Source organism: Mobula birostris, chromosome 1, assembly GCF_030028105.1.
Source record: "Mobula birostris isolate sMobBir1 chromosome 1, sMobBir1.hap1, whole genome shotgun sequence".
NCBI lineage: Eukaryota > Metazoa > Chordata > Chondrichthyes > Myliobatiformes > Myliobatidae > Mobula > Mobula birostris.
The window spans coordinates 175,417,807-175,441,863 of NC_092370.1; the positions used below are offsets into that span (position 1 = coordinate 175,417,807).

The 24,057-nt window shown below is 39.2% G+C and overlaps 1 protein-coding gene across 5 annotated transcripts in view; it reads left to right on the forward strand.

Annotated features, from left to right (window-relative positions):
• LOC140201773 (gephyrin) overlaps positions 1-24,057 on the forward strand; it is a 667,155-nt gene that overhangs the window by 537,990 nt on the left and 105,108 nt on the right. For all 5 annotated transcript variants that reach the window (XM_072266422.1, XM_072266442.1, XM_072266431.1 and 2 more), the window contains 2 exons: positions 4,898-4,940; positions 23,343-23,480. In XM_072266422.1, the coding sequence (XP_072122523.1) occupies positions 4,898-4,940; positions 23,343-23,480 (181 nt within the window). The remainder of the gene's footprint in view (positions 1-4,897; positions 4,941-23,342; positions 23,481-24,057) is intronic.

Here is a 24,057-nt window from a genome sequence, read left to right on the forward strand (position 1 = left end):
TTGTTTCCCAGTCAACTGGTAAATTCTGTAGCTGCCCCATTAACTTTTTAATTTGTTCACACATTTGATCAAACCGACCACATGATCTTATCCTTAACACATTCATTCAAGGTTTTTACTTTAGCTCGGACATTCTCTGGATCTTGTCACATACCTTCTTAATTAACTTAACATTGTTGGTATTTTTCATCTGGATTTTTTCATTAATTTTATCAAACAAAGGTATTTCGCAACTTTGGCTAGTGTCTTAATTCAATCTTGTGTAACATTAGATTTGTGCATACTTTTTATTACTTTGACCACAATCACAAAATATAATTAGATTACAACCAAAATATTGTAGCTTACATGCTGCAGTCGAAATCTTATTTCTCTTTTTTAGTTTGCAGCCTTCTCTCCCTCAACCATAGTCTGATGTTTTTTAAGCACTAGGTTACAAACAGAATTGACTGTACTCTATCCAGACACACCTCTGAGTGTTGGAGACAGTGTTTGACGGGGGTTCTGTAACTGTACTCTATCCAGATACACATCATCCCTTTGAATCTCTGTAGCTCACTGCGTAACATGGAAAGGTGGTTGGAGAGGTGTAGCTACTCTTCAATAGCCAAATCAGTACTGTTCATAGTTTGCATCACTGTATTATCAAGTAAGGTGCAAGCACATGAAACTGCAAGCAATATTTTTAACAAAAGAAAAATTATCTTATTTTGGTACAGAAAGGAAATGGGCATAAGGGTCCAACAAAACGTTAACATTCCAAAAAGCACTTTGCATCACTCGTTACCTAAATCCATGATATTCAAGATTTTACCATTTTGGTGGGGTCTTCCACATGAGAGTTTAAAGCATCCATCAAAACCTTTCATGAGACTAGATAAATTAAGGACCTATGATGCAATATTGGACTTCTGCACTGTGAATGCATTTCCCTTTGGAATTCTACTTCATTTGCCCTAAATTCCTGATGAAGGGCTGGTGTGGCTCAAGGTAGCTGTTTTAAAAAGGTTTTCATTTTAGCATAAGATATCTCTGGTACCACTCCTATAATATGGGTAAATATACATGTGCATTGACCTAATAAGTACTTTATACCACCGTTTGATGCAAAATTCTTTGCTTTTTTCATTCTCCCTCAGAATTGAAAAGACTGTAAATAACAGACACACCAAACTGCTCTATATTTCAGATTTCTGCAGTTACAATTAGTATTTTAATTCCAGCAGAGCGTATGCTGAGAACATTGATGCACTCGTAACCAGATTTTTTTGAATGTAGAATAAAGATTAGAGCAGTAGTTTTCACGAACAGTTAATGAAATATGCCTTGTTGGTATACAACAAGGCTAATATTTCGGCTTGGTCTTATCAGAAGTTATGTGTTCAATGCAATTACTAGGTAATATCTGCTTAAGGAGGATTGACAGTGCTTGGTTCTTGCTCAGTATGTTCCAAGCCATGATCTTTTGTTGACCCTACACCCCCCAACACAAACAAACATGCACACACGCAACATACCAGTAAAGCCATCATTGCTTGAGATCTAAATTAGACCAGCCATATTTTTTTCAGTTTATTGATTTTTCAGGATGTGTTACTGTCAAGATGAACATTTATTGTCTTTAAGAAGAATTGGCAAACATTCTGCTTGCATTACTGCACCCTTTGCAGTAAGTGTGTTCCCGCCATACCCAGGAGTAGGAGTTCCTGGATTTAGATCCACCAATGACGAAGGAAACACAGAATGGAGAGATCTAACTGGTGGTATCCCCAATGCTCTGCTACCCTTATTCCTCATGGGCTAGAGGCTATGGGTATATGAATTATTGCTACAAGAGCTGATCTCTAGTGAATGACAAACCTCCTGAAGCGTGTCAGGAATGGAAGAACCCACATTTGCCTAAATGAATACAGCTTCACCAACACCTGAGAAGCTCAATGGAGTACAAAGCAAAGCAGTCCTCTTCATAGGTTCTCTGTTATACAATCCTATAACTTCTCTCCTTCCACTACCAGCACTCTGTGGTTACAGTAATGCAATCAACAAAAGGCTGTGTAAAAGCACTCCAAATGTCTTTGCTTGTCCCTCACAAACCTATGACCTCTACAAACAAGATCAATGGTGACAACCAAGTTCCTCTACTCTTCCATGCCATGAATCAGGTGCCATTTTGACATGGGAATATATTACCATGTCTTTTTAATTATTGAATCATAAACTGGCACTTCCTAACTTACTGTGGTAGTGTCCTCACTGTGCTGATATATAGCAGTTCAAGAAGGTGAATTATCATCATCTTCTTCAAAGTATTATGGACAGACAATAAATGTTGGCCTTGCCTGCAATTTGTAAATGCTGTTTTCAAATAAAACATAAATTAGATGGAGATAGTGGAAGACAATATGTAGCTAGAAGCCCTGCTGTTTCATGGCGATTCATCTGTTCAACTCACGTTTGAACAAACTACAAGACTAGAGCAATAGGGTTTTCGCATTGATGTTTCTCCAGTGCTATGTTGGTTAACATTTTGTCAACTATGGGCAAATGTTGACTTCCAGAAGTTATTTTATAAAAATGTAGCTAACTATGAAAGAGACAACAGATGGAAGTATACAAACACAAAAATCAGGATAATAGCAGCAGATGAAGAAAACAATTGACTAAATCTTGTCCACATTTTTAAAATGGAGTTTTTAATATTGTTATGATACTGTTGAGGTTGTCCGAACAGGTAATCCATCAGTTTATGTAGAAAATCCCTAATCCTCATTAGAAAGTTTTACAACTAATCCACTTACTTACCTTCCCTCAGTCTACTCCAAGTAAGCATAGACCAGGTATTGTTACTGTGGTTTAAGCTATGATGTTTAACTTATCAAAGTATGAATAGTTATCATATACCCAGTCTCACCTGTCAATGGACATAGCTATAATGTTACCTGAAAAACACTGCTCAGGCTTGCATTCATATCACTGATATAGATGGCAGTTAACTGAGTGTGAATATGTTGTGAAGTATTTACTTCCAGCACGGCATTGTATTTTAATGCACAAATTGAGACAGATGTTATCTGTTATTTGAGATGAGCTGTACATTTCTCTTTCCTGCAGAACTTCTTTTTTTGTTTTTTGCTATCATTAATCTTTTCTTGTCTAAATTTATCCTTTAATCTTCATTATCAAGCTTTAAGACAGATGCACTAAATAATACAGTTAAAGGCATTAATGATAGCTAAGGGGGAGAAGAAAAGCAGTTACAACTTCATTATTTTCTGTCTTCATCAGTTCATTAAAAAGCTTATGCTTCCTTTGTCGTGTAAATCAGTTGTGCTGATGTTCACATATCCCACGCCCAGCTCAGTGTCAGCAACAGATGACAAAGCAATGGATTGTAATTATTTTTCATTCAATGTCAGCATTCTTTTTCTATTCTTTGTTCTACTTTTCATGTAACTGAAAGAATCTTCCATAGTACGTTTATAGCCTTGCAAAAGCATATCGTTCTGGCAACTCAGTTAATCTCAATCATAATTCTTAAAACACTTTATTGTTATCTCTTAAAGGAGACCTCAGCTTTGATTCATTCCAACCTGCGCAGAAGTAACTGTGCGGATCTGTCATTTTCTTTATACTGATAGGTCAGAAGATAGGGCTGTGTAAAAGTAAAAAGAAACACTCTTCTAAAGAAAGTGAGAGGGACACTAACTTACGGGTACCAGACATGTTCAGGTTTTAATTTTAAAAAGTATTATAATTGTGCAAAAATGTAATGATGTAGGGTTATAGTGGGGAATGTGGCATGCAGTAAAATTGATACTTGTTTTATGTTTGTTCTTTTAATTTTCTCTCTGTGCTTCATGGCTTTTTGTTTTGCTTGAACTGCCAAGCAGATCCTGCCTGTTTTCCCCGTCTTGTGTGTGGGTTAATGCTGGTGGTTCCACAATTTGCATGTTTTCTCGTGCGTTAGTAGCAAGCGTGTTTGAAAATTGTAAAAAGGCCAAACATATAATAAACCTCTCATTAGTTCTTTTGTTTACGTATTTCATTTCTTAAAAAAATTCCTAGATTTCTGAGCTTCTCTGTTCATTATAAATCTTTTGTTTTTGTTTACACATTAGCTCCACCATAGGTTGGAAGGGCTTAAAGATGAACTCAGAAGGCATAGAGGATACAACTCACGAGTAACTATTACTGATCAAAGGAGCTGCTACCATTCGCAAACTCTGCTTTGCGCTATGAGTTCTAGCTCCTTGCTATTCTATCTATGTGAAGATTCTTGATTGTTTGTTTTCCCACCTTAACACTGTCCACTAGTCTGTGCCTTTAACATTTGTCTTAGAATCTTTCAGTTATCATATCCACATTTTGACCCTCCTAATTCATTTATGGTGTAATTCTTGTTTTGTGTCTATTTTGTGCGTTTGTGTGTGTGTGTGTGTGTGTGTGTATATATGTGTGCACACGTGCACAACTGTGTATGCATACATTTATTTCTGAAGACTTTTGCTAGATCAGAACATATAAGCCCTTCTACATGGATTAGTTTACTGCAACATGCCACGTTCATTGACAATCTTTTCTTCCTTCATGCAGTTTTCATGGCTACTTGTGCTCAGCAGATCTAAAGCAAATTTATTTTGAGCTACTATGTCCTGTCGAATAACTTTTGCCTCCATTTTGATGGGTTTTCCAGATTTCACTCATTTACATTTTAATATTCTAGGATGAAGAATCATAAGCTTACCCATTGTAGCATTCTTGCACAAACTTGTCATTTCATGGTGGTGATCCAGCTTTGTTCATCATAATCTATTTTGTATAACCCACTGCATGTATGTATGTTTAAATTTCCAGTTCATTATGTAGACTTTAAAGATAATATCCATTCTCTCTGCAGGTCCAGTCTCGCTGCAGCAGCAAGGAAAACATCCTGAGAGCCAGTGAGTACTTAAATCATGTTATTAGCTATGTTACTATTAATGTAAGTATGCTAACAAAAAATATAAGTGGTATTTCCTGGCATTATCTGCCTCCATGATGTCATTTTGTTCCAAAGTGACCCAGCATTTAGAGTAATAGAGCAGTGCTGCACAAATACACGCCCTTTGGCCCAAAGAGTTCAATCCAGCCTTTACATGTAAAATTATAGGACGTATACTGTGTGGAAGAGGTGAGGGCAATATGCTGTGTGGATATGGTGCTGCAGGGAGCGACGGAGTGGAGGATGGGGGAGGTGAGGATAAGGAAATTGTTGAGAGTTAAGAAATGGTTGTGTGTAAGAACTATTACGAAAACCATCCTGTGATGTGTTTGATCATGAAAGTTGAAGTCATCATTCAGGAAATTTATTATTGGAATTTTGCCAAGACCCTTTAAATGACTTCCTCTCACATAAATCTTTTTCTTTATAAAAGCCAGACAACTGAAATCATACAGGTTTCTATTAATATGCTCCAGGTCACATTCAGCATAATTACTGTTTGGAATAGAGAGCATTGTGGGGCAGATTGTGGGTAATGGCAGAATGTAGCATCCAAGAAACTGGACAATGTAGTTGTCAGTAAATCTGATAATTTTTTTCATTTATTCATTATACTTAATTTCTTGTCCTCTTATGCTACCATATAAATTAATATTCAGACATTTTCAGAACTGTGTTTGGACAGTAATTATTTTTAAATCGTTAAACTAATTTACCTCTATGAATCAATTTCTGAACAGCCTCCCTCTTGCTGTTGAACTGTGCCCCTTGAGCTGTTACCATGTCCCTTGACCTCAATAGCGCTGTTGCTCCACATTTGTGGAACTAAAATTAAGATTTTGTTTGCTTCCTTGCAGAGAAAAAGAAAACTTAAACAAAAGCAAGTGAAGGGTTTACAATTGATCTGTATTTGACCATTGAGTGAGTCCACAATCGGGACAAGCAGCATTTAAGGACTCATTGTGAAACATTATTTAGAAAGCAAATGCTTTTTGAATTGTCAAAACATGGTTAGCTGTTTTAATGATTTTCATAGAACCACCATTGCTGCTTTCATCGTGATATGTGAAGCCAAGCAGAACGTCGCCCTTAAAGGAACAGAAGGCAAAGAAGTAGGACTTTGAAACAAAACACAAATTATTGTATTTATGCAGAAATTAGGTCCATTCTTGAGTAGAGAAAAAAGGTTGTGAAGATAATGCCAAGGAGGAGATGATGAGGGCTGACATGTAAATTGCTTCTTGAATCCAGTATGACTATTTCCTTATAATTGGTGTCTAATCTTGTTAATGAGATAAAATCCCATGGCACTACAGGAAGGATACTGGCATGGATAAGAGGAATGGCTGATAGGCAGGAGGCAGAGAGTGGGAATTAAAGGGGCCTCTTCTGGTTGGTTGCCAGTGAGCAGTGGTGTTCCTCGGGGCATCAGTATTAGAACCGCTACTTTTCATATTGTTTGTCACTGATTTGGATAATGGAATTGATGGCTTTGTGGCAAAGTTTGTTGATGATAGAAAGATAGGTGGAGGGGTAGGTAGTGCTGAGGAAGCAGTGTGATTACAGCAGGACAGGCAAATTGGAAGAATGGGCGAAAGATGTGGCAGATGGAATACAGTGTTGGGAAATGTATGATAATATATTTTGGTAAAAGGAACTCTAGTGTGGACTATTATCTAAATGGGCAGAAGGTTCAAACATCAGTGGTGCAGAGGGACTTGGGAGTCCTCGTGCAAGACTCCAGAAGGTTAATTTACAGGTTGAGCCTGTGGTAAGGAAAGCAAATGCAATGTTGACATTTATTTCAAGGAAAATAGAATATAAAAGCAAGAAGATAATGGGAGGGAACGTCGACTCAGACCTTGAGAGGCCTGCGTTGGGCATTTTCATGCCTTACAAGGCGCAGATTGGAAGTCTGTGTGGGGCGCCATTCCTCACACAGACACTAGAGCAATGTGTGGTTAAGTGCCTTGCTCAAGGGCACAAACACGCTGCCACAGCTGAGGCTCAAACTAGCGACCTTCAGTTCACTAGATGAACTAGAAGATAATACTGAGCCTTTATAAGACACTAGTCAGGCTGCACTTGGAGTATTGTCAACAGTTTTGGGCCCCATATTTCGGAAAGGATGTGTTGTCATTGGAGAGAGTCCAGATGAGGTTCACGAAGATGATTCCAGGAATGAAGAGGTTAATATATGAGGAATGTTTGGCAGCTTTGGGCCTATATTCACTGAAATTTAGAAGCATGCCGGGTCAGACATCCCACCTCTCCCGGAAGTTCCAGGAGTCTCTCGCATATCGATAATGGCTCCCTGACGCCCGAAAATTATATACAATATCCCGCAAATAGATTTTTTGAGAGCGAGAGGGAGAGCGAGCATCCGGATTGGTCTTTCCTCGTGCTAAGAGTGGTCCCCAAACACCGGGCCGCGAGGAAACAATATGATTTTGCGATATGAAATGATATGAGTCAGCTGCACCTTTCCTCATTCCCTGTCACGCCCACTATTCAACTTTAACGCATGCGAGGTCATCAGTGACCCAAGACGTGCAAAGGAATGGGTCCGTGACTCATTTGTGAATGTCCCCAGTGAATCATCCACGCCAGCGCGGGAAAAAGATCAACTCGTCCAGCTTGCAAATGATGGCAGGCTGAAAAGTATGTTTGACATAACATCTTTGCCGGCATTCTGGATCAAAGTCAAGGCTGAATATCCTGAGATAGCCACGAAAGCACTGAAAACGTTACTTCCATTTCCAACATATTTCTGCAAAGCAGACTTTTCTGCAATGAATGCAACGAAAACTAAATTGCAGAATAGACTGGACATAAGGAATCCCCTTCAAGTATCGCTGTCTCCCATCACCCCTCGATGGGACCGTGTTGTTGCAGGAAAACAAGCCCAGGGCTCCCACTGATTCAGCGATATTGGTGTGTTGCAATGATTTTATATGTTCATACGAGGAAAATATGTGCTGTGTGTTTAATATGCAAATGTTATCTAAAATGTTATGATGCTATTGACTTATAAGTGACTTATAATTCAGTGGTCCCCAACCTCCGGGCTGCGAAGAATACAGCGGTGGCCGGAACGCACCCAGCACATCTTTAAGAAAAAAAGCCGAAATAAACAAGCTGATTGATTAGGTGCTGCTTGGCATGTAAATTTCCGCCCAGATCAGAGGCGATGCGTCGCCTTTGATCTGGGCTGACATTTACATGCCGGGCGGCACCTAATCAATTAGCTTGTTTATTTCGGCTTTTTTCTTAAAGATGTGCTGGGTGCGTTCTGGCTACCGCTGTACCGCTGCATTCTTTGCGGCCCGAGGTTTGGGACCACTGTTATAATTGACTTATCACTATATTCATGCGAGGAAAATATGCGGTGTGTTTAATATTAAATTCATTAGATAAACCCCTTTAGAAACAAAATTGAGTGTATTAGCCACTTACAAGTGACTTACAGTGACTTATCACCTATATTCCGGTCGCGTTTAACACCCACCCTCCCCCAGGTCGGCTGGTCCGCAAGAATATTGTTAATATTAAACCGGTCCACGGTGCAAAAACAGTTGGGGATCCCTGATTTAAACTAACTGGCTAGCTGCCAAGGAGCTATGCTATTGATGTCCTATGTGATGAGGCCAAACTCCCTGTAGACTTGCTTAAAGTTGTAACAGAATAAATATTATAATATAATATAACTACATATTTTAATATCACATTTGCTGCATATACCCAACTTGGTTTACAGATTAGACAAAATCACTAAACAAAGTATTACATACACCCTTGGAGGTCGACGGGGGGTGGGGGGATATGGGGTTGTGGGGGGGGCGGGGGTGCTACCTCCCTGAAATGAGTTTTTGCAGAAGGGGATGTCTGCCGGGGGGTCTCATTGAAATCTACTGTATGTTGAAAGAACTAGATAGGATACGGAGAGGATGTTTCTCATGGTGTGGGTATCCAGAAGTAGAGGGCACAGCCTTAAAATTGAGAGGTGATCTTTTAGAACAGAGGTAAGGAGGAATTTTTTTAGTCAGAGAGTAGTGAATCTATGGAATGCTCTGCCACAGACTGTGGTGGAGGCCAAGTCCGTGCATATATTTAAGGCGGAAGTGGATCATTTCCTGATCAGTCAGGGCATCAAAGGATATGGCAAGAAGGTAGTGTATGAGGTTGAGTGGGATCCAGGATCAGCCATGATGGAATGGCGGAGCAGACCCACTGGTCTGAATGGCCTAATTCTGCTCCTATGTCTTATGGTCATATTACACGCATCTGGGAAGGTGGTCTCAGGATTTGAGTGCCAAAGTGCATCTGAATCTCTTCAATTCACTCAAGTCCTGTTATCCTTCCAGATGTGTGTCATCATAATGGGTTAGTACCAACATTAGGAAAATACTACAACAATTTTAATGGACCTGAGACACATCTTGAAGAAATTCTTCTCTGTCAGTCTTTATTAGTTATTGTGCACCTAATAAATACAAAATGGCTTCTTCCATTCTGTTAAAAGGCTAATTTATGTGGACAGTTTTATATATTTTAAATACATCTCAGCGTCAGGAGTGAAATAAGCTTTCTTGGACTTGGTGCTGGTGGGGAAGAGTGGTAGTGACAGAAAAGAATGAAATTAATACATCATGAACTTCATTAGTGAAGTTACAGGAAATCTCCTTTGGAAAGTTGGAAAAAAGGGACGGAGTTTGCGTCAGCCATTGCTAAAGAATCTTCTTGCACCAAAACAATAGAAAAGTTGAAGGCCCCTGATCCAATGCCTGAGAAGCCTAAATTGCAAAGCTTTCTTTCAGCAGGAAATTATATATGTTCAATAGAAAATGGCGTAGATGAAGTTAATACAATTTTTCTTAGGTGATTTATAACATTATGCTGCAACAGTACAAGCTTGAGACCAGTTTCTGCAATTTATTTATCATCAATTTGAAGGTAATTAATTTTGATTTTTCAAATTAACATTTAAACTAGGACTCTTACTGAGATACCAAGTATCTGAGACACTTCTTCAGTTTCACTCCATATAATACCAATATATAACTGAGAGTTACAACTACTGTATAAGAAGGCGCTCTGCAAAACAATATGGAATGTTGCCAAATACCTTGTCTACACAATATTGGGTATGTCCTGTCAAAGGTTAGAGCAAATTCAATCTGATAATCATCAGAAAAATTATGGAAGGTATTGTTAGCAATCTTATCAAATGTTTTCATCAGATTCTAACATGCTGCAGATGCTGGCTAGAAATGGCAGTAGGAAGCTAAAATCTAATAGTGTTTTTGATTCCTATTTTCTTTTGTTTCTTGTGCCAATTTCACTGGTAGCACAAAAGTAATAGTTCAACTGATATTTCCTTGCTAGTTCTACTAGGTCATATTTCCGTGAAAGATGAAATTCTGCATCTCCTCTCATTGCTTGTGTATAAAAACACCACACAGCACAATTTCATTAATCATGCTTTCCTCAGACCTTTTGTCTTTTTTTACTCAGAAAAGTAAATGATGTAATTGTGTCACATCTAAGTTTTATAAATGAGGATGGGATGTAATAGGTAAGTATGTTGTGAGAATATTAAGCTTGGCATATTAGTGATGATTAATGGGCAGCTGCAGAAGAAATTGAGAAGCTTGTTTTCTTTCAGATGTTTTGCTTTTCCTTCTTAATGCTGCCCCCTAATGCCTTAAATTGATAATCCAATTAGTACCCAAGCAACTTGGTTCACCATTTTTTCTATTCATAACCATATTCTACTTTTTCATGTACGTGTGCACCATTTGTTAAGAATTGGGATGCATGACAGTATGGAAATGTCAGCAGCTGTCAGCATTAACAAATGTTTGCATTAGTTTGGGAACTGAACATATGTGAAAGGTTTTTCTTTTTCACAATGATGTAGTTCCACAGCACAGAAATAGGCCCTTTAGCCCAGCTGGTTCATGTATTAGGCTTTACATTAACTTTATTGTTTGGCAGTGATTTCTAACTGGTATAGCTGAGACATTGGAAAGTAAGCATGTAAGTCTGCTGAAAAACAATTATGCAAAACTGGGATGATAGTGTGAAACTACTTTTCTTTTGCAACCAAATCAGAGGGTAAAAAGCTTACCCTCTGATTACAAGCTTACAGAGGTTTTTGTTAAGTTTACATCATATTGCAATTAAATGTAAAATGTGCCATCTGGAAGACCAATCTCGGGAGAAGGTGTAATTGTTCTGAGAAACTAAATTGGGGTTGTTGGCATAATACTAAATTCAGTAATGATCAAGCAGGGAGGGGAGCTAATAAATAAATTATATGGACATTTAGTTTTTAACTTGTGGAGCACTGCCAACAAGTTTATTTACCTGCATATGGATGAGTCAGCTGACTAGGTGCTTCGTATTTTCACATGTTAATCTTGCTGAGAAATGCATGAAGAAATTTGTCTCACCACTAGAAAACTATAATCAGGTTAGGCTTCAATGATTATCTCATGAATGGGTAAAACAAAAGCATTTATTGGAACAGTTTCTTGGTCAGTTAAAAGCAGATTGTAATCCTTTTGATGCAAAGATACAGCGGCATGCAAAAGTTCGGGCACCCCTGGTCAAAATTTCTGTTACTGTGAATAGATAAGCTAGCAAAAAGATGAACTGATTTCCAAAAGACATAAAGTTAAAGATGACACATTTCTTTAATATTTTAAGCAAGAAAACGTCTTTATTTCCATCTTTTACAGTTTCAAAATAACAAAAAAGGAAAAGGGCCCGAAGCAAAAGTTTGGGCACCCTGCATGACAGTACTTAGTAACACCCCCTTTGGCAAGTATCACAGCTTGTAAACGCTTTTTGTAGCCAGCTAAGTGTCTTTCAATTCTTGTTTGGGGATTTTCGCCCATTCTTCCTTGCAAAAGGCTTCTGGTTCTGTGAGATTCTTGGGCATGCGCTGCTCTTTTGAGGTCTATCCACGGATTCTAGTTGATGTTTAGGTCGGGGGACTGTGAGGGCCATGGCAAAACCTTCAGCTTGCGCCTCTTGAGGTAGTCCATCATGGATTTTGAGGTGTGCTTAGGATCATTATCCTCTTTTCATCTTCGGCTTTCTTACAGATGGTTCTATTTTAACTTGATCAGTCCACAGGACTTGTTTCCAAAATGCATCAGGCTTGTTTAGATGTTCCTTTGAACTTTTTGAATAGAATTTTTTGGCCACAATGAGCAAAGGTATGTTTGGAGAAAAAAGGGTGCAGAATTTCATGGAAAGAACACCTCTCCAACTGTTAAGCACGGGGGTGGATCGATCATGCTTTGGGCTTGTGTTGCAGCAAGTGGCACGGGGAACATTTACTGGCAGAGGGAAGAATGTATTCAATTAAAAATAAACACGCATCAGTACTATCACTGTGCCCAAGCGTGTGCTGAGCTATAGCAAATACACAGACCAAAGTTAGCCCAAAAGCTTCGCATTTCATCCAAATTCGACAACCCACAAGTTCTCTCTCTCCCTGGCAAGGGAGAGGGAGGTGTCCCCCATTTTCACATTCAAGGAGAGACAAGAAGAATCTCAGTGGTCATCAGTGCAAGATATGGAAGTGACTGGTCAGTGCTAGTGATTTTTGCCCTCGTTATGTACTATTAAATTATTTTTAGAATGACAGGACATTGAGTTCCATCAAGTGCCCATTGGCACCTGTTGCATCAAAAGGGTACACATGGAGTAGGTGTCATTAGGTGGAGAAGCTTAAGTTTTTAGACTTGATCAGCAGGTTTGTGAATCTGTGAGATACATGGGCAATACAGTTCAGGACATTGCCACTCCGCAGTTTCAATTTGCAGGTAGAGTGAGGAACGGTGAATCATAAATTAATGCAAAAAACTTGGCACAAAGAATAGTTATGTCTACAGTGCATCTTATTCTCCAATTCATTCAGCACATAGAGGGCAAAGGATCTTCTGAGGTGTAGATTAGAGCCAGGTCTCGGACCCCATCAACAACTCGAAAACACAATGTAGAAGAGTCAGGAAATAGTTGATGAAGTGAAGTTGCAGTTAGAAGAACATTCTTTTGACAGCAAACAAGATATCAAGGTGAGGTGCAGCTTCACTGGTACCAAAGACTAGGAAGGTTTACTTATTTCTTTTAATTTAGAGATGCAGTGTAGAATAGGCCCTTCCGGCCCTTACTGCCCTGCAACGCCTGACAACTCCAATTTAATCCTAACCTAATCACGGGACAACTTACAATGACCAATTAACTTACCTGCTACGTCTTTGGACTGTGCATGTTAACTGGTAGATCCAGGGAAAACTCACACATTCCACAGGACTCATTACGGAGGATGTTGGGATTGAACTCTGAATTCTGACACCCTCAACTGTGATAGTATCGAGCTAACCGCTGCACTACCAGTAACTGCACAGTTGCAGGATTTTTCTTTAGATACAACACGGAACAGGCCCTTTCGGCTCTTCAGCTCTCCAATTTAACACTAGCCTAATCATAGGACAATTTGCAATGACCAACTAACCTACCAAATGGTATGTCTTTGGACTGTGGGAGGAAACTAGAGCACCCACGGGGAAACCTACACGGCCATGGGGAGAATGTATAAACTCCTTACAGGCAGTGGCAGGAATTGAACCCTAGTCACTGGTATTTTTAAGTGATTTGGGAAGCCCTGGGTTTTGATTATTGGCATTAGTGAAAATGGAAAGAGGCATGAAGTTGTGAAGGGGGCTAGGAGCAAAATGAATTAGCAGGACCTGAAAGTCAGTCATCACTGGATTACTCCAATGTAGAAATAGGAGACTATTAAAGATCGATGCATAATTGGACAGCACACCAGAGGGAATAGAAAATTCAAGTCTGCATAAATGCAAATCAGGTGGTTAATCAAATAGTTTTCTCCTGCTTGAGCTCAGGCGTTTTCATTCTTCATCTCCTGGAATTGTTACCCAGGGTTTAATCCTGCTTTAATGGTGTTGAGAATTTCATCATAGATTTCCAAGGTATGGAGGATACAAAGTTCTTGAAGCCCAGAAAGTGAGGAGTCTGTTACAGTGTTTACCTTCATAAGCTTAACAAAAGAGGGGAATATTCTTGAGTTTATTTTTGGAAATGAATCAGAGCTGGTTAGGAGCTATTTTAAGACAGTTTGATGTAGCATAGTTATAGGAAAGAACAATGATAAGCCATGGATTAATGTTCTAAGAGGAGAAAGACTAGTTTTACTCAATGAATTGTCATTTAACAGGTAATCTTTGAAAGAAGTTGAATATAAATTCAAAAAAAAATGAGTTGCTGAAGTGCATTCACATGTTGTTACTTAAATATTTACTGGGATGGAATCAGAACATGTTTAATATGGGTGCTTATTTCGGATTAATACAATTTACTATTAAGAAAGGCACAGCAGGATAGTTGCTGCCTCAAATCTCCAACCAACAAAATTAACCCTAACGTCCACTGTTGTCTGTGTGGGGTTTGCACATCCTCTCTGTTATTGTATGGGTTTCTCCAGGTGTTCTAGCTTCCTACAGCAGCACAAAGACTGTTGATAGGAATGTGGGGCAAATTTTTTATTGTATTAGAGTAAAGCAAATGGGTGCTTGATGGTCAATACACACTCAGTCATTCAAAGGGTTTTTAAGAAGAAGAATTTCATGTTTGCTTATTGAGATATATCCTACTTTACTTCTAGATTATACTTTTGGGAAAGTTACAGGCCACAATACAATACTTGTACTTACTCTCAAAGGGTTGTTGCATAGAAGAGATCATATGATGGAATTATGCTGGTGAGAGTACACTAGTGATTTACAAGGATGTTGCCAAGGCCAGAAAAAGTTGAACTAAGTGGAAAGAATAAATTATTTTCATAGTTGCAGAGGAGACTGAAGGGAGATAATTGAGCTGTTTGAAATGAAGGTTCCTAGACAGAATAAGTGGAAAAAGCTATTCCCTTAGCCAATGGGATTAACCTGGGGACATATGTTTAAAGGAATTGATAAAAGAGTTAAATGGGAGAAGGCCTGGCTGGATGCCCGAGGAGAGTTTATGCATCATATACGCTGAGAAAACACTAGATTATTTTTCAGATAACTGGTGAGTTAGGCATTTGGTCGAATAATTGGATGTACAACAAAGATATTGAAAGTAACAAGAAATTAATTTAAAATATGTAATGCTTTGTTTAAATTAATGCCTCTTATGAGACAAATATTACCTAACATATATTTAGAGTAAGTCAGAGGGAATTTAGAACTGTAGCTTAAGGAATATTTAAGCTATTACCAGTTTCCTTGTTTATTCCTGAAACTCACTTTTGGTCATCATAAATGGACCCAGCTCTCATTCAGCAGTAAAATGATAAATTCTATCCTGCAAAGTCTCACATTACCTTATTATCTTTCTGGAAATTTGTCGTGAGGTGTGTTCTGATTCTCAGCAGGTCGCAGGACAATTTCTACAACAGTCCTGACAAAACCAAGAAATTTCAACATGAAATAAACCTTTTCATTTGCATTACTTGTGAAATAGCTGTATTTAAAGAACTGAGATGATGCTGTAGCTAGTAATTTGTGTCCTAAGGATCTATTAATAGTGTAATTCTTAAAGTATCACTCAAATTAAGAAGCCTTGAGTGAGAAGGAATGAACTTCCGGAATCTCACTCCAACAGGCAGTGAATTGTAATATATTTATTTTGAACTTTTAGTTTGCCATGACAAATATTTTATATCACTCTTGCCATCCAAACTTCTGTTAATGATGGAAGGCCAGAGGATGCAAATATGCCTTGATATTCAGAAACACAATTAACAATGTTTATTTCAGAGAATAATTTCGAGTGCAGTGTAACAGTAAAAGGATTTGTACATCACAGAATGGTTAGAACTCAGAAGATGATTGCCCATGATGTTGGTACAGGTAGTATATAAGAACACTCCAGCTAGAGTAATTTTCCCAGTTTTGCCTAGTATTTCACAAAACTCTTCTTCTTGCATAGTTCTTCAGGATCAAGGATAACTTGCATCCATTCTGGATATGTGAGTTCTGAAGTGGCCTTTGGAGGAATCACAAATGCTTCTTTCTGATAGGGCAGGTGGGTTGGTAGTTGGTTAGCTCATGCACTTTTCTACCACTTATGCAGGACTTCTTTGTGCTCCTAATGGCTGGACTGAGTTTTACAATACCATCCTGATTGCCTCTTCTCTCTATGAGCAGTCCAGGGCCAGGGTTCCCAGGAGTCAGTAGGGATGATTCTCAACCTTAGTGTGATTTTGAACACATCCTTAAAAAGTTTTCCCCTGTCAAAGAGTGAAGAATAGAGTGTCTTTTTTGAGAGTCTGATGTTGGATATGTGAATAAATTAAATAACATTTTTTCCTCAAATTGCGAACATGATTCCATTGTTCCTATTTCCATTCCTTTTGTTATCCTCTCTGCGTCTTTCTCTACACTTAAGAAGGTATTCATTGAGTATTGACTTTGACACAATTGTATCTTGATTCACACATCTAGGAATTTACAGCACAGAGATAGAACAACGTGAATGAAGAAAGTTTGTCCACTTTCATTTTAGGGCTGTTGTTTTCATAGGAGCTGAATAAATAGTTCAAGTCGCACTATGGAGCAAGTAATTTCAGCTGATGTTTGAGTGCTATTTTATCTATTGGATGATACTTTAAACTGAAAACCTGCCTATCTACCAAATTGGTCATCAAAGTTATGTTGAAGAACAAAAGAAATATTACCTTGATATATGGCCAATGCTTTTCCCCTCAAATAACCTCACCAAAAATTGGATACCTGGTCAATTATAATATTATGATTTGCAAGAAATGTTACTGTCACAATTCACCACATTAGAACAGCATCTAAACATTGCTCTGGATTTCCAGCTTCTGCAGAATTTCTCATGTTTATAACTGAACTTTAGAATTGCCTCTTTTGTTGTAAAGCAATTATGATGTTCTAGGATCAGGAAAAGAGTGATATAAATTCAATTTTGTACATTGGAGTTAAAAGTAGGCTACATGAAACTGCATGATGTTGAACTGTTTAGCAGAGAGAACAAGTGAAAGTTTGAAGCCACAAGAAGAAGGCATTGCGGATGTTAGTACTGTTAGATGCAGAAGAGGCAAAATTAGTCTTAAACTTAAGAGGGTGCTGGTCCCAAGCTGGCAGGCACTTCATTTATTTTGTAGCCATGTTTCTTTGTTGGAGAGTCCATTATAACAATTTGGCGCGATCATCCACTTATTTGGCAGTTCTCTTCAAAATTGACAGTCTGATCCCGTTAATGTAATAAAGCCTCATCTTCTACAGTCAAAAGGTTCTACTGATAAAAAAAGATACAAAATCTCAGAAAATGTATTTTTAAAATATAGCATCACCAGTGACAACAAGATCACCAACGTGATTTTGAGGCAATTCATAGCAGGATAAATTGTCTACCTTGTTTTCAAAAACTCTTTACTCTGCTGATCTCCACAAATTAATGCCAAAAGAGCAAGGTCATAGAGGCAATCCGATCCTGGCTTCCGTATAATATAACCATATAACAATTACAGCATGGAAACAGACCATCCCGGCCCTTCTGGTCCGTACCGAACTCCTACTCTCACCTAGTCCCACCGACCTGCACTCAGTCCATAATCCTCCATTCCCTTCCTGTCCATATATCTATCCAATTTAACTTTAAATGACAACATCGAACCTGCACCAACCACTTCTGCTGGAAGCTTGTTCCACACAGCCACCACTCTCTGAGTAAAGAAGTTCCCCCTCATGTTACCCCTAAACTTCTGCCCTTAGCTCTCAACTCATGTCCCCTTGTTTGAATCGCCCCCACTCTCAATGGAAAAAGCCTATCCACGTCAACTCTATCAATCCCCCTCATAATTTTAAACACCTCTATCAAGTCCCATCTCAACCTTCTACGCTCCAAAGAATAAAGACCTAACTTGTTCAACCTTTCTCTGTAACTTAGGAGATGAAACCCAGGCAACATTTTAGTAAATCTTCTCTGTACTCTCTCTATTTTGTTGACATCTTTTCTATAATTCGGTGACCAGAACTGTACACAATACTCCAAATTTGGCCTTACCAATGCCTTGTACAATTTCAACGTTACATCCCAACTCCTATACTCAATGCTCTGAGGCCAGCATACCAAAAGCTTTCTTCACCATGCTATCCACATGAGATTCCACCTTAAGGGAACAATGCACCATTATTCCTAGGTCCCTCTTCTACAGCATTCTTCAATGCCCTACCATTTACCATGTATGTCCTATTTTGATTAGTCCTACCAAAATGTAGCACCTCACATTTTTCAGCATTAAACTCCATCTGCCATCTTTCAGCCCACTCTTCTAACTGGCCTAAATCTCTCTGCAAGTTTTGAAAACCTACTTCATTATCCACAACGCCACCTATCTTAGTATCATCTGCATACTTACTAATCCAATTTACCACCCCATCATCCAGATCATTAATATATATGACAAACAACATTGGACCCAGTACAGATCCCTGAGGCACACTGCTACACACCATCCTCCAATCTGACACACAGTTATCCACCAACTACTCTCTGGCGTCTCCTATCCAGCCACTGCTGACTCCATTTTGCTACTTCCATATTAATGCCTAATGATTGAACCTTCCTAACTAACCTTCCATGTGGAACCTTGTCAAAGGCCTTACTGAAGTCCATATAGACAACATCCACCGCTTTACCCTCATCAACTTTCCTAGTAACCTCATCAAAAAACTCAATAAGATTTGTCAAACATGATCTTCCACGCACAAATCCATGTCGACTTTTCCTAATCAGACCCTGTCTATCCAGATAATTATATATACCATCTCTGAGAATACTTTCCATCAATTTACTCACCACTGACGTCAAAACTCACAGGCCGATAATTGCTAGGTTTACTCTTAGAACCCTTTTTAAACAATGGAACCACATGAGCAATACGCCAATCGTCCGGCACCATCCCCGTTTCTAATGACATTTGAAATATTTCTGTCAGAGCCCCTGCTATTTCCACACTAACTTCCCTCAAGGTCCGAGGGAATATCTTGTCCAGACCCAGAGCCTTATCCACATTTATATTCCTTAAAAGCACTAGTACTTCCTCTTCTTTAATCGTCATACTTTCCATAACTACCCTTCTTGTTTGCTTTACCTTACACAATTCAATATCCTTCTCCTTAGTGAATACTAAAGAAAAGAAATTGTTCAAAATCTCCCCCATCTCTTTTGGCTCCGCACATAGCTGGCCACTCTGATTCTCTAAGGGACCAATTTTATCCCTCACTATCCTTTTGCTATTTATATAACTGTAGAAACCCTTTGGATTTATTTTCACCTTACTTGCTAAGGCTGCCTTGTATCTTCTTTCAGCTTTTCTAATTTTTTTCTTGAGATTCTTTTTACATTCTTTATATTCCTCAAGCACCTCATTAACAAGCTGCCTATATTTATTGTAAATCCCCCTGTTTTTCCGAACCAAGTTTCCTATATCCCTTGAAAACCATGGCTCTCTCAAACTTTTAACCTTTCCTTTCAACCTAACAGGAACATAAAGATCCTGTACCCTCAAAATTTCACCTTTAAATGACCTCCATTTCTCTATTATATCCTTCCCGTAAAACAATTTGCCCCAATCCAGTCCTTCTAAATCCTTTCGCATCTCCTCAAAGTTAGCCTTTCTCCAATCAAAAATCTCAACCCTGGGTCCAGTCCTATCCTTCTCCATAATTATATTGAAACTAATGGTATTGTGATCACTGGACCCGAAGTGCCCCCAACATATACCTCCGTCACCTGCCCTATCTCATTCCCTAACAGGAGATCCAACACTGCCCCTTCTCTAGTTGGTACCTCTATGTATTGCTGCAAAAAACTATCTTGCACACATTTGACAAACTTCAAACTATCCAGCCCTTTTACAGAATGGGCTTCCCAGTCTATGTGTGGAAAATTAAAATCTCCCACAATCACAACCTTGTGCTTACTACGAATATCTGCTATCTCCTTACAAATTTGCTCCTCCAGTTCTCAGTCCCCATTAGGTGGTCTATAATACACCCCTATAAGTGTCACTACACCTTTTCTATTCCTCAATTCCACCCAAATAGCCTCCCTGGACGAGTCCACTAATCTATCCTGCCAGAGGACCGCTGTTATATTTTCTCTGACAAGCAATGCAACACCTCCCCCTCTTGCCCCTCCTATTCTATCACACCTGAAGCAACGAAATCCTGGAATATCTAGTTCCCAATCACACCCTTCCTGCAACCACATTTCACTAATAGCTACAACGTCATATTTCCAAGTATCAATCCATGCCCTAAGCTCATCCATCTTTCTTACAATGCTCCTGGCTTTAAAATAGATGCATTTAAGAAACCCTCCACCTCTTACTCTCCTTTTATCCTTAATGGAGCAAACAACTTTGTTATCTTTTTCTTCCTTGTCCCCTACGTCTTTGAGTGCTCCTGATCTTTGTCTCCTGCCTATCCTCCCTCACACATTGTCTACTAGCTTTCTCTATTTGTGAACTAACCTCCTCTCTCCTAGTCTCTTTAATTTGATTCCCACCCCCCCAACCATTCTAGTTTAAAGTCACCTCAGTCACCCTCGCAAATCTCCCCACCAGGATATTGGTCCCCCTCAGATTCGTCCTTTTTGTACAGGTCATACCTGCGCCAAAAGAGGTCCCAATGATCCAAAAACTTGAATCCCTGCCCCCTGCTCCAATCCCTCAGCCACGCATTTATCCTCCACCTCATTGCATTCCTACTCTCACTGTCGCGTAGCACAAGCGGTAATCCCGAGATTACTACCTTTGCGGCCCTTTTTCTCAACTCTCCTAACTCCCTATATTCTCCTTTCAGGACCTCTCCCCATTTCCTACCTATGTCATTGGTACCTATATGTACCATGACCTCTGGCTTCTCTCCCTCCCACTTCAGGATATCTTGGACGCAATCAGAAATATCCCAGACCCTGGCACCAGGGAAGCAAACTACCATCCAGGTCTCCAGACTGCGTCTACATAATCGCCTATCTGACCCCTTTACTATCGAGTCCCCTATTACTACTGCCCTCCTCTTCCTTTCCCTACCCTTCTGAGCTACAGGGTCGGACTCTGTGCCAGAGGCACGGCCACTGTCGCTTCCCCCAGGTAAGCTGTCCCCCTCAACAGTACTCAAACAGGAGTACCAATTGTCAAGGGGCACAGCCACCGGGGTACTCTCTATTACCTGACTCTTCCCCTTCCCCCTCCTAACCGTGACCCACTTGTCTGCCTCCCATGGCTCTGGCGTGACCACCTGCCTGTAACTCCTCTCTATCAACTCCTCACTCTCCCTGACTAGACGAAGGTCATCGAGCTGCAGCTCCAGTTCCCTAATGCGGTCTCTTAGGAGCTGCATCTCGGCGCACCTGGCACAGATGTAGACGGCCGGGAGGCTTGGAGATTCCAGGGCCTCCCACATCCGGCACCGAGAACAACAAGCTGCCCTCACACTCATACTTCCCCGCTCCTTAAGTAACAACAAAAAATGAATACCAAACCTTCTTCGCCTCGCCCGTTTCCGCCTAAGCCCGTTGAGCCAAAATCCATAAGCCTTCACTCTGCTCCCGGCTCACTCTGCAGCCCGCAAACTACGCTTCTCTCAATCCATATAAAGGTTAGGTTAAAGAAGTCATGTGAAGCTGAGAAAACTTATATTAGAGAAAACCATTTTGTCCTCCAGAACCACTGTAATGATGTATTAATAAATTGATGTAGTATACTGTTTACTATGCCTTTCACCAAATTTTAATGTCAGCATTTGTAGCTACTTTTCAATCCAAATATTCTGATTTTGTGACATACATAAGATACATTTTTATCCAAATGCTGGCATAAGATCACATTATCTCCTTGTCAAAGACAATTTTGTTCATTTGTCTTAATGTGTCAATGTAGCTACCAGCTTTAGTACTACATTATGTTGATGCAGTTTATTTTAGAATCAGTCACAAAACAGGAGCTGTAAATGCAAGTTATTTTTGTTGCTGTATTATTAATTTGCTTACTCATCAGTGGCTATCAAATTATATTTTCTAAATTTTAAAAAATGTTGAAATTGCTCACATACTTTTTGACTTTGTTGATCATACATTTTGTAAATATCTCAGTGATGACTCTGAATGAAACACATTGCAATGTTGCAGGTTGTTTTGAATATCGATCATGTTATTTCATTCAATGTTTGCAACATTTCGAGGAATGCAAATATTATATTTAGTGAACCATATGAATTGAACATACTACAAGAAAAGAAATATTTCTAATCGAGGCCAGTTTGGGTAGTGTGAATTGGGATAGGTTGTTTACTAGCAAAAGGATGCTTGGTAATTAGCATTCATTCAAATAAGAAATATTGTGAGTACAGAGCTTGCATGTTCTCGTTAGAATAAAAGACCAAGACTAACAGGTTTATGGAACTTTGCTTTTTGAGGCCCTGGTTGAGAAGAAGAAGGAGGTACAGAGCAAGTACAGGCAGCAAGAGACAAATGAGACTCTTGAGGCCTATACGAAAGGGAAGAGAACACTTAAGAGGGAATCAGGAAGGCTGAAAGAAAGCATGAGGATAGCAAGGGATAACATTGGTCCACTTGAAGATCAACATAGTATCTGAGCATGGAATCAAAAGAGATGGGGATGATTATAATTGGATTTTTTGCATCTATATTTTCTTAGGAGATGAACACAGAGTCTATAAAACTGAGGCAAGAGGTCCAGATTACAGAAGGGGAGGTTGTCTTGAGACAAGTCCCCACGACCTGACGAGGTGTCTACTTGGGCCCTGTGGGAGGCTAGTGCAGAAATTGCAGGAGCCCTGATAGTGTTTTTTCTCTCTACGGGTCAGCTGCCTTAGAACTGAAGGATAGCTAATGTTCTATTGTTCAAGAAAGGCTCTAAGAATAAGCCTGGAGATTGTAGGCCATGTAGTCTGGCATCAGTAGGGGTTAAATTATTGGAACATATTCTATGGGACAGGATATATAAGTATTCGATAGACCAAATGTTAAGTAATCCATTCATAAAATTTTCACCTTCTACCTAGGCAAGAATGCCAAATTTGTCATTTGGAATGCATAATTTTAAAGTTGATGTTGATATAATCCCAATTTTCAAATCCAGTACTGAGCAATCACAATTCTTTTTGTCCGTTAATTCATGATTTTTAATTTTAATGCAGGAAGTGTACTCAGAAACATTCACCAGCCTTAATTGTATGATCTAGAAATGGCAAAAATAACAATCTTACTTTTTTGTCCTGCTTAGGCCACAGCGCAGTTGACATCAGCAAAGTTGCACGACGACACCGCATGTCCCCATTTCCCTTAACGTCGATGGACAAGGCCTTCATCACAGTACTGGAGATGACCCCTGTTCTCGGCACTGAAATTATCAACTACCGAGGTAGGATATATAAACATACATTTCACTTCCCCTAAAAATCTAAATTTTTTTTAAAACATGAAAGTTATCTGAAGTTAAATGCATAGTATAACTTGGGGATATTGAAGTGGTAGTTATAGAAAAAAGAATAATTTCTTTAGCTATTATTTCTGAGTTACATAAATGGTGACCAGATGTTCGACAATGTGCATCACCAAATGCAAATCAGTAGTTAGAACAAATAGACTATATTTTTTCTTTGTCTTGTTCGTGATCTTCTGTAAATGCTTACATTTGAATTCAGAGACTTCTCCTCTGGAGTTTCGGAACAGAAGTTTGCACAATAAGTCACACCATGTTCCAGAAAGAATACTGCTGAATTGCTTTTTTAAATATTTGTACTTGCAGTTTCTCTTCAGTGACCATCTGGACCTTATAATTGCCAGAAACATGACAGGATAATCAACTGTTTTCAGTAGTAATTGAATTATCACCTACTGGGTGGCTGGTGATGGTTGTCCATCATATCCAACAATGACAGAAAACCTGTGCAGGAGAGTTTTTTTAAAGTGGAAAAGGCTTTGCACTGGGGACGTTC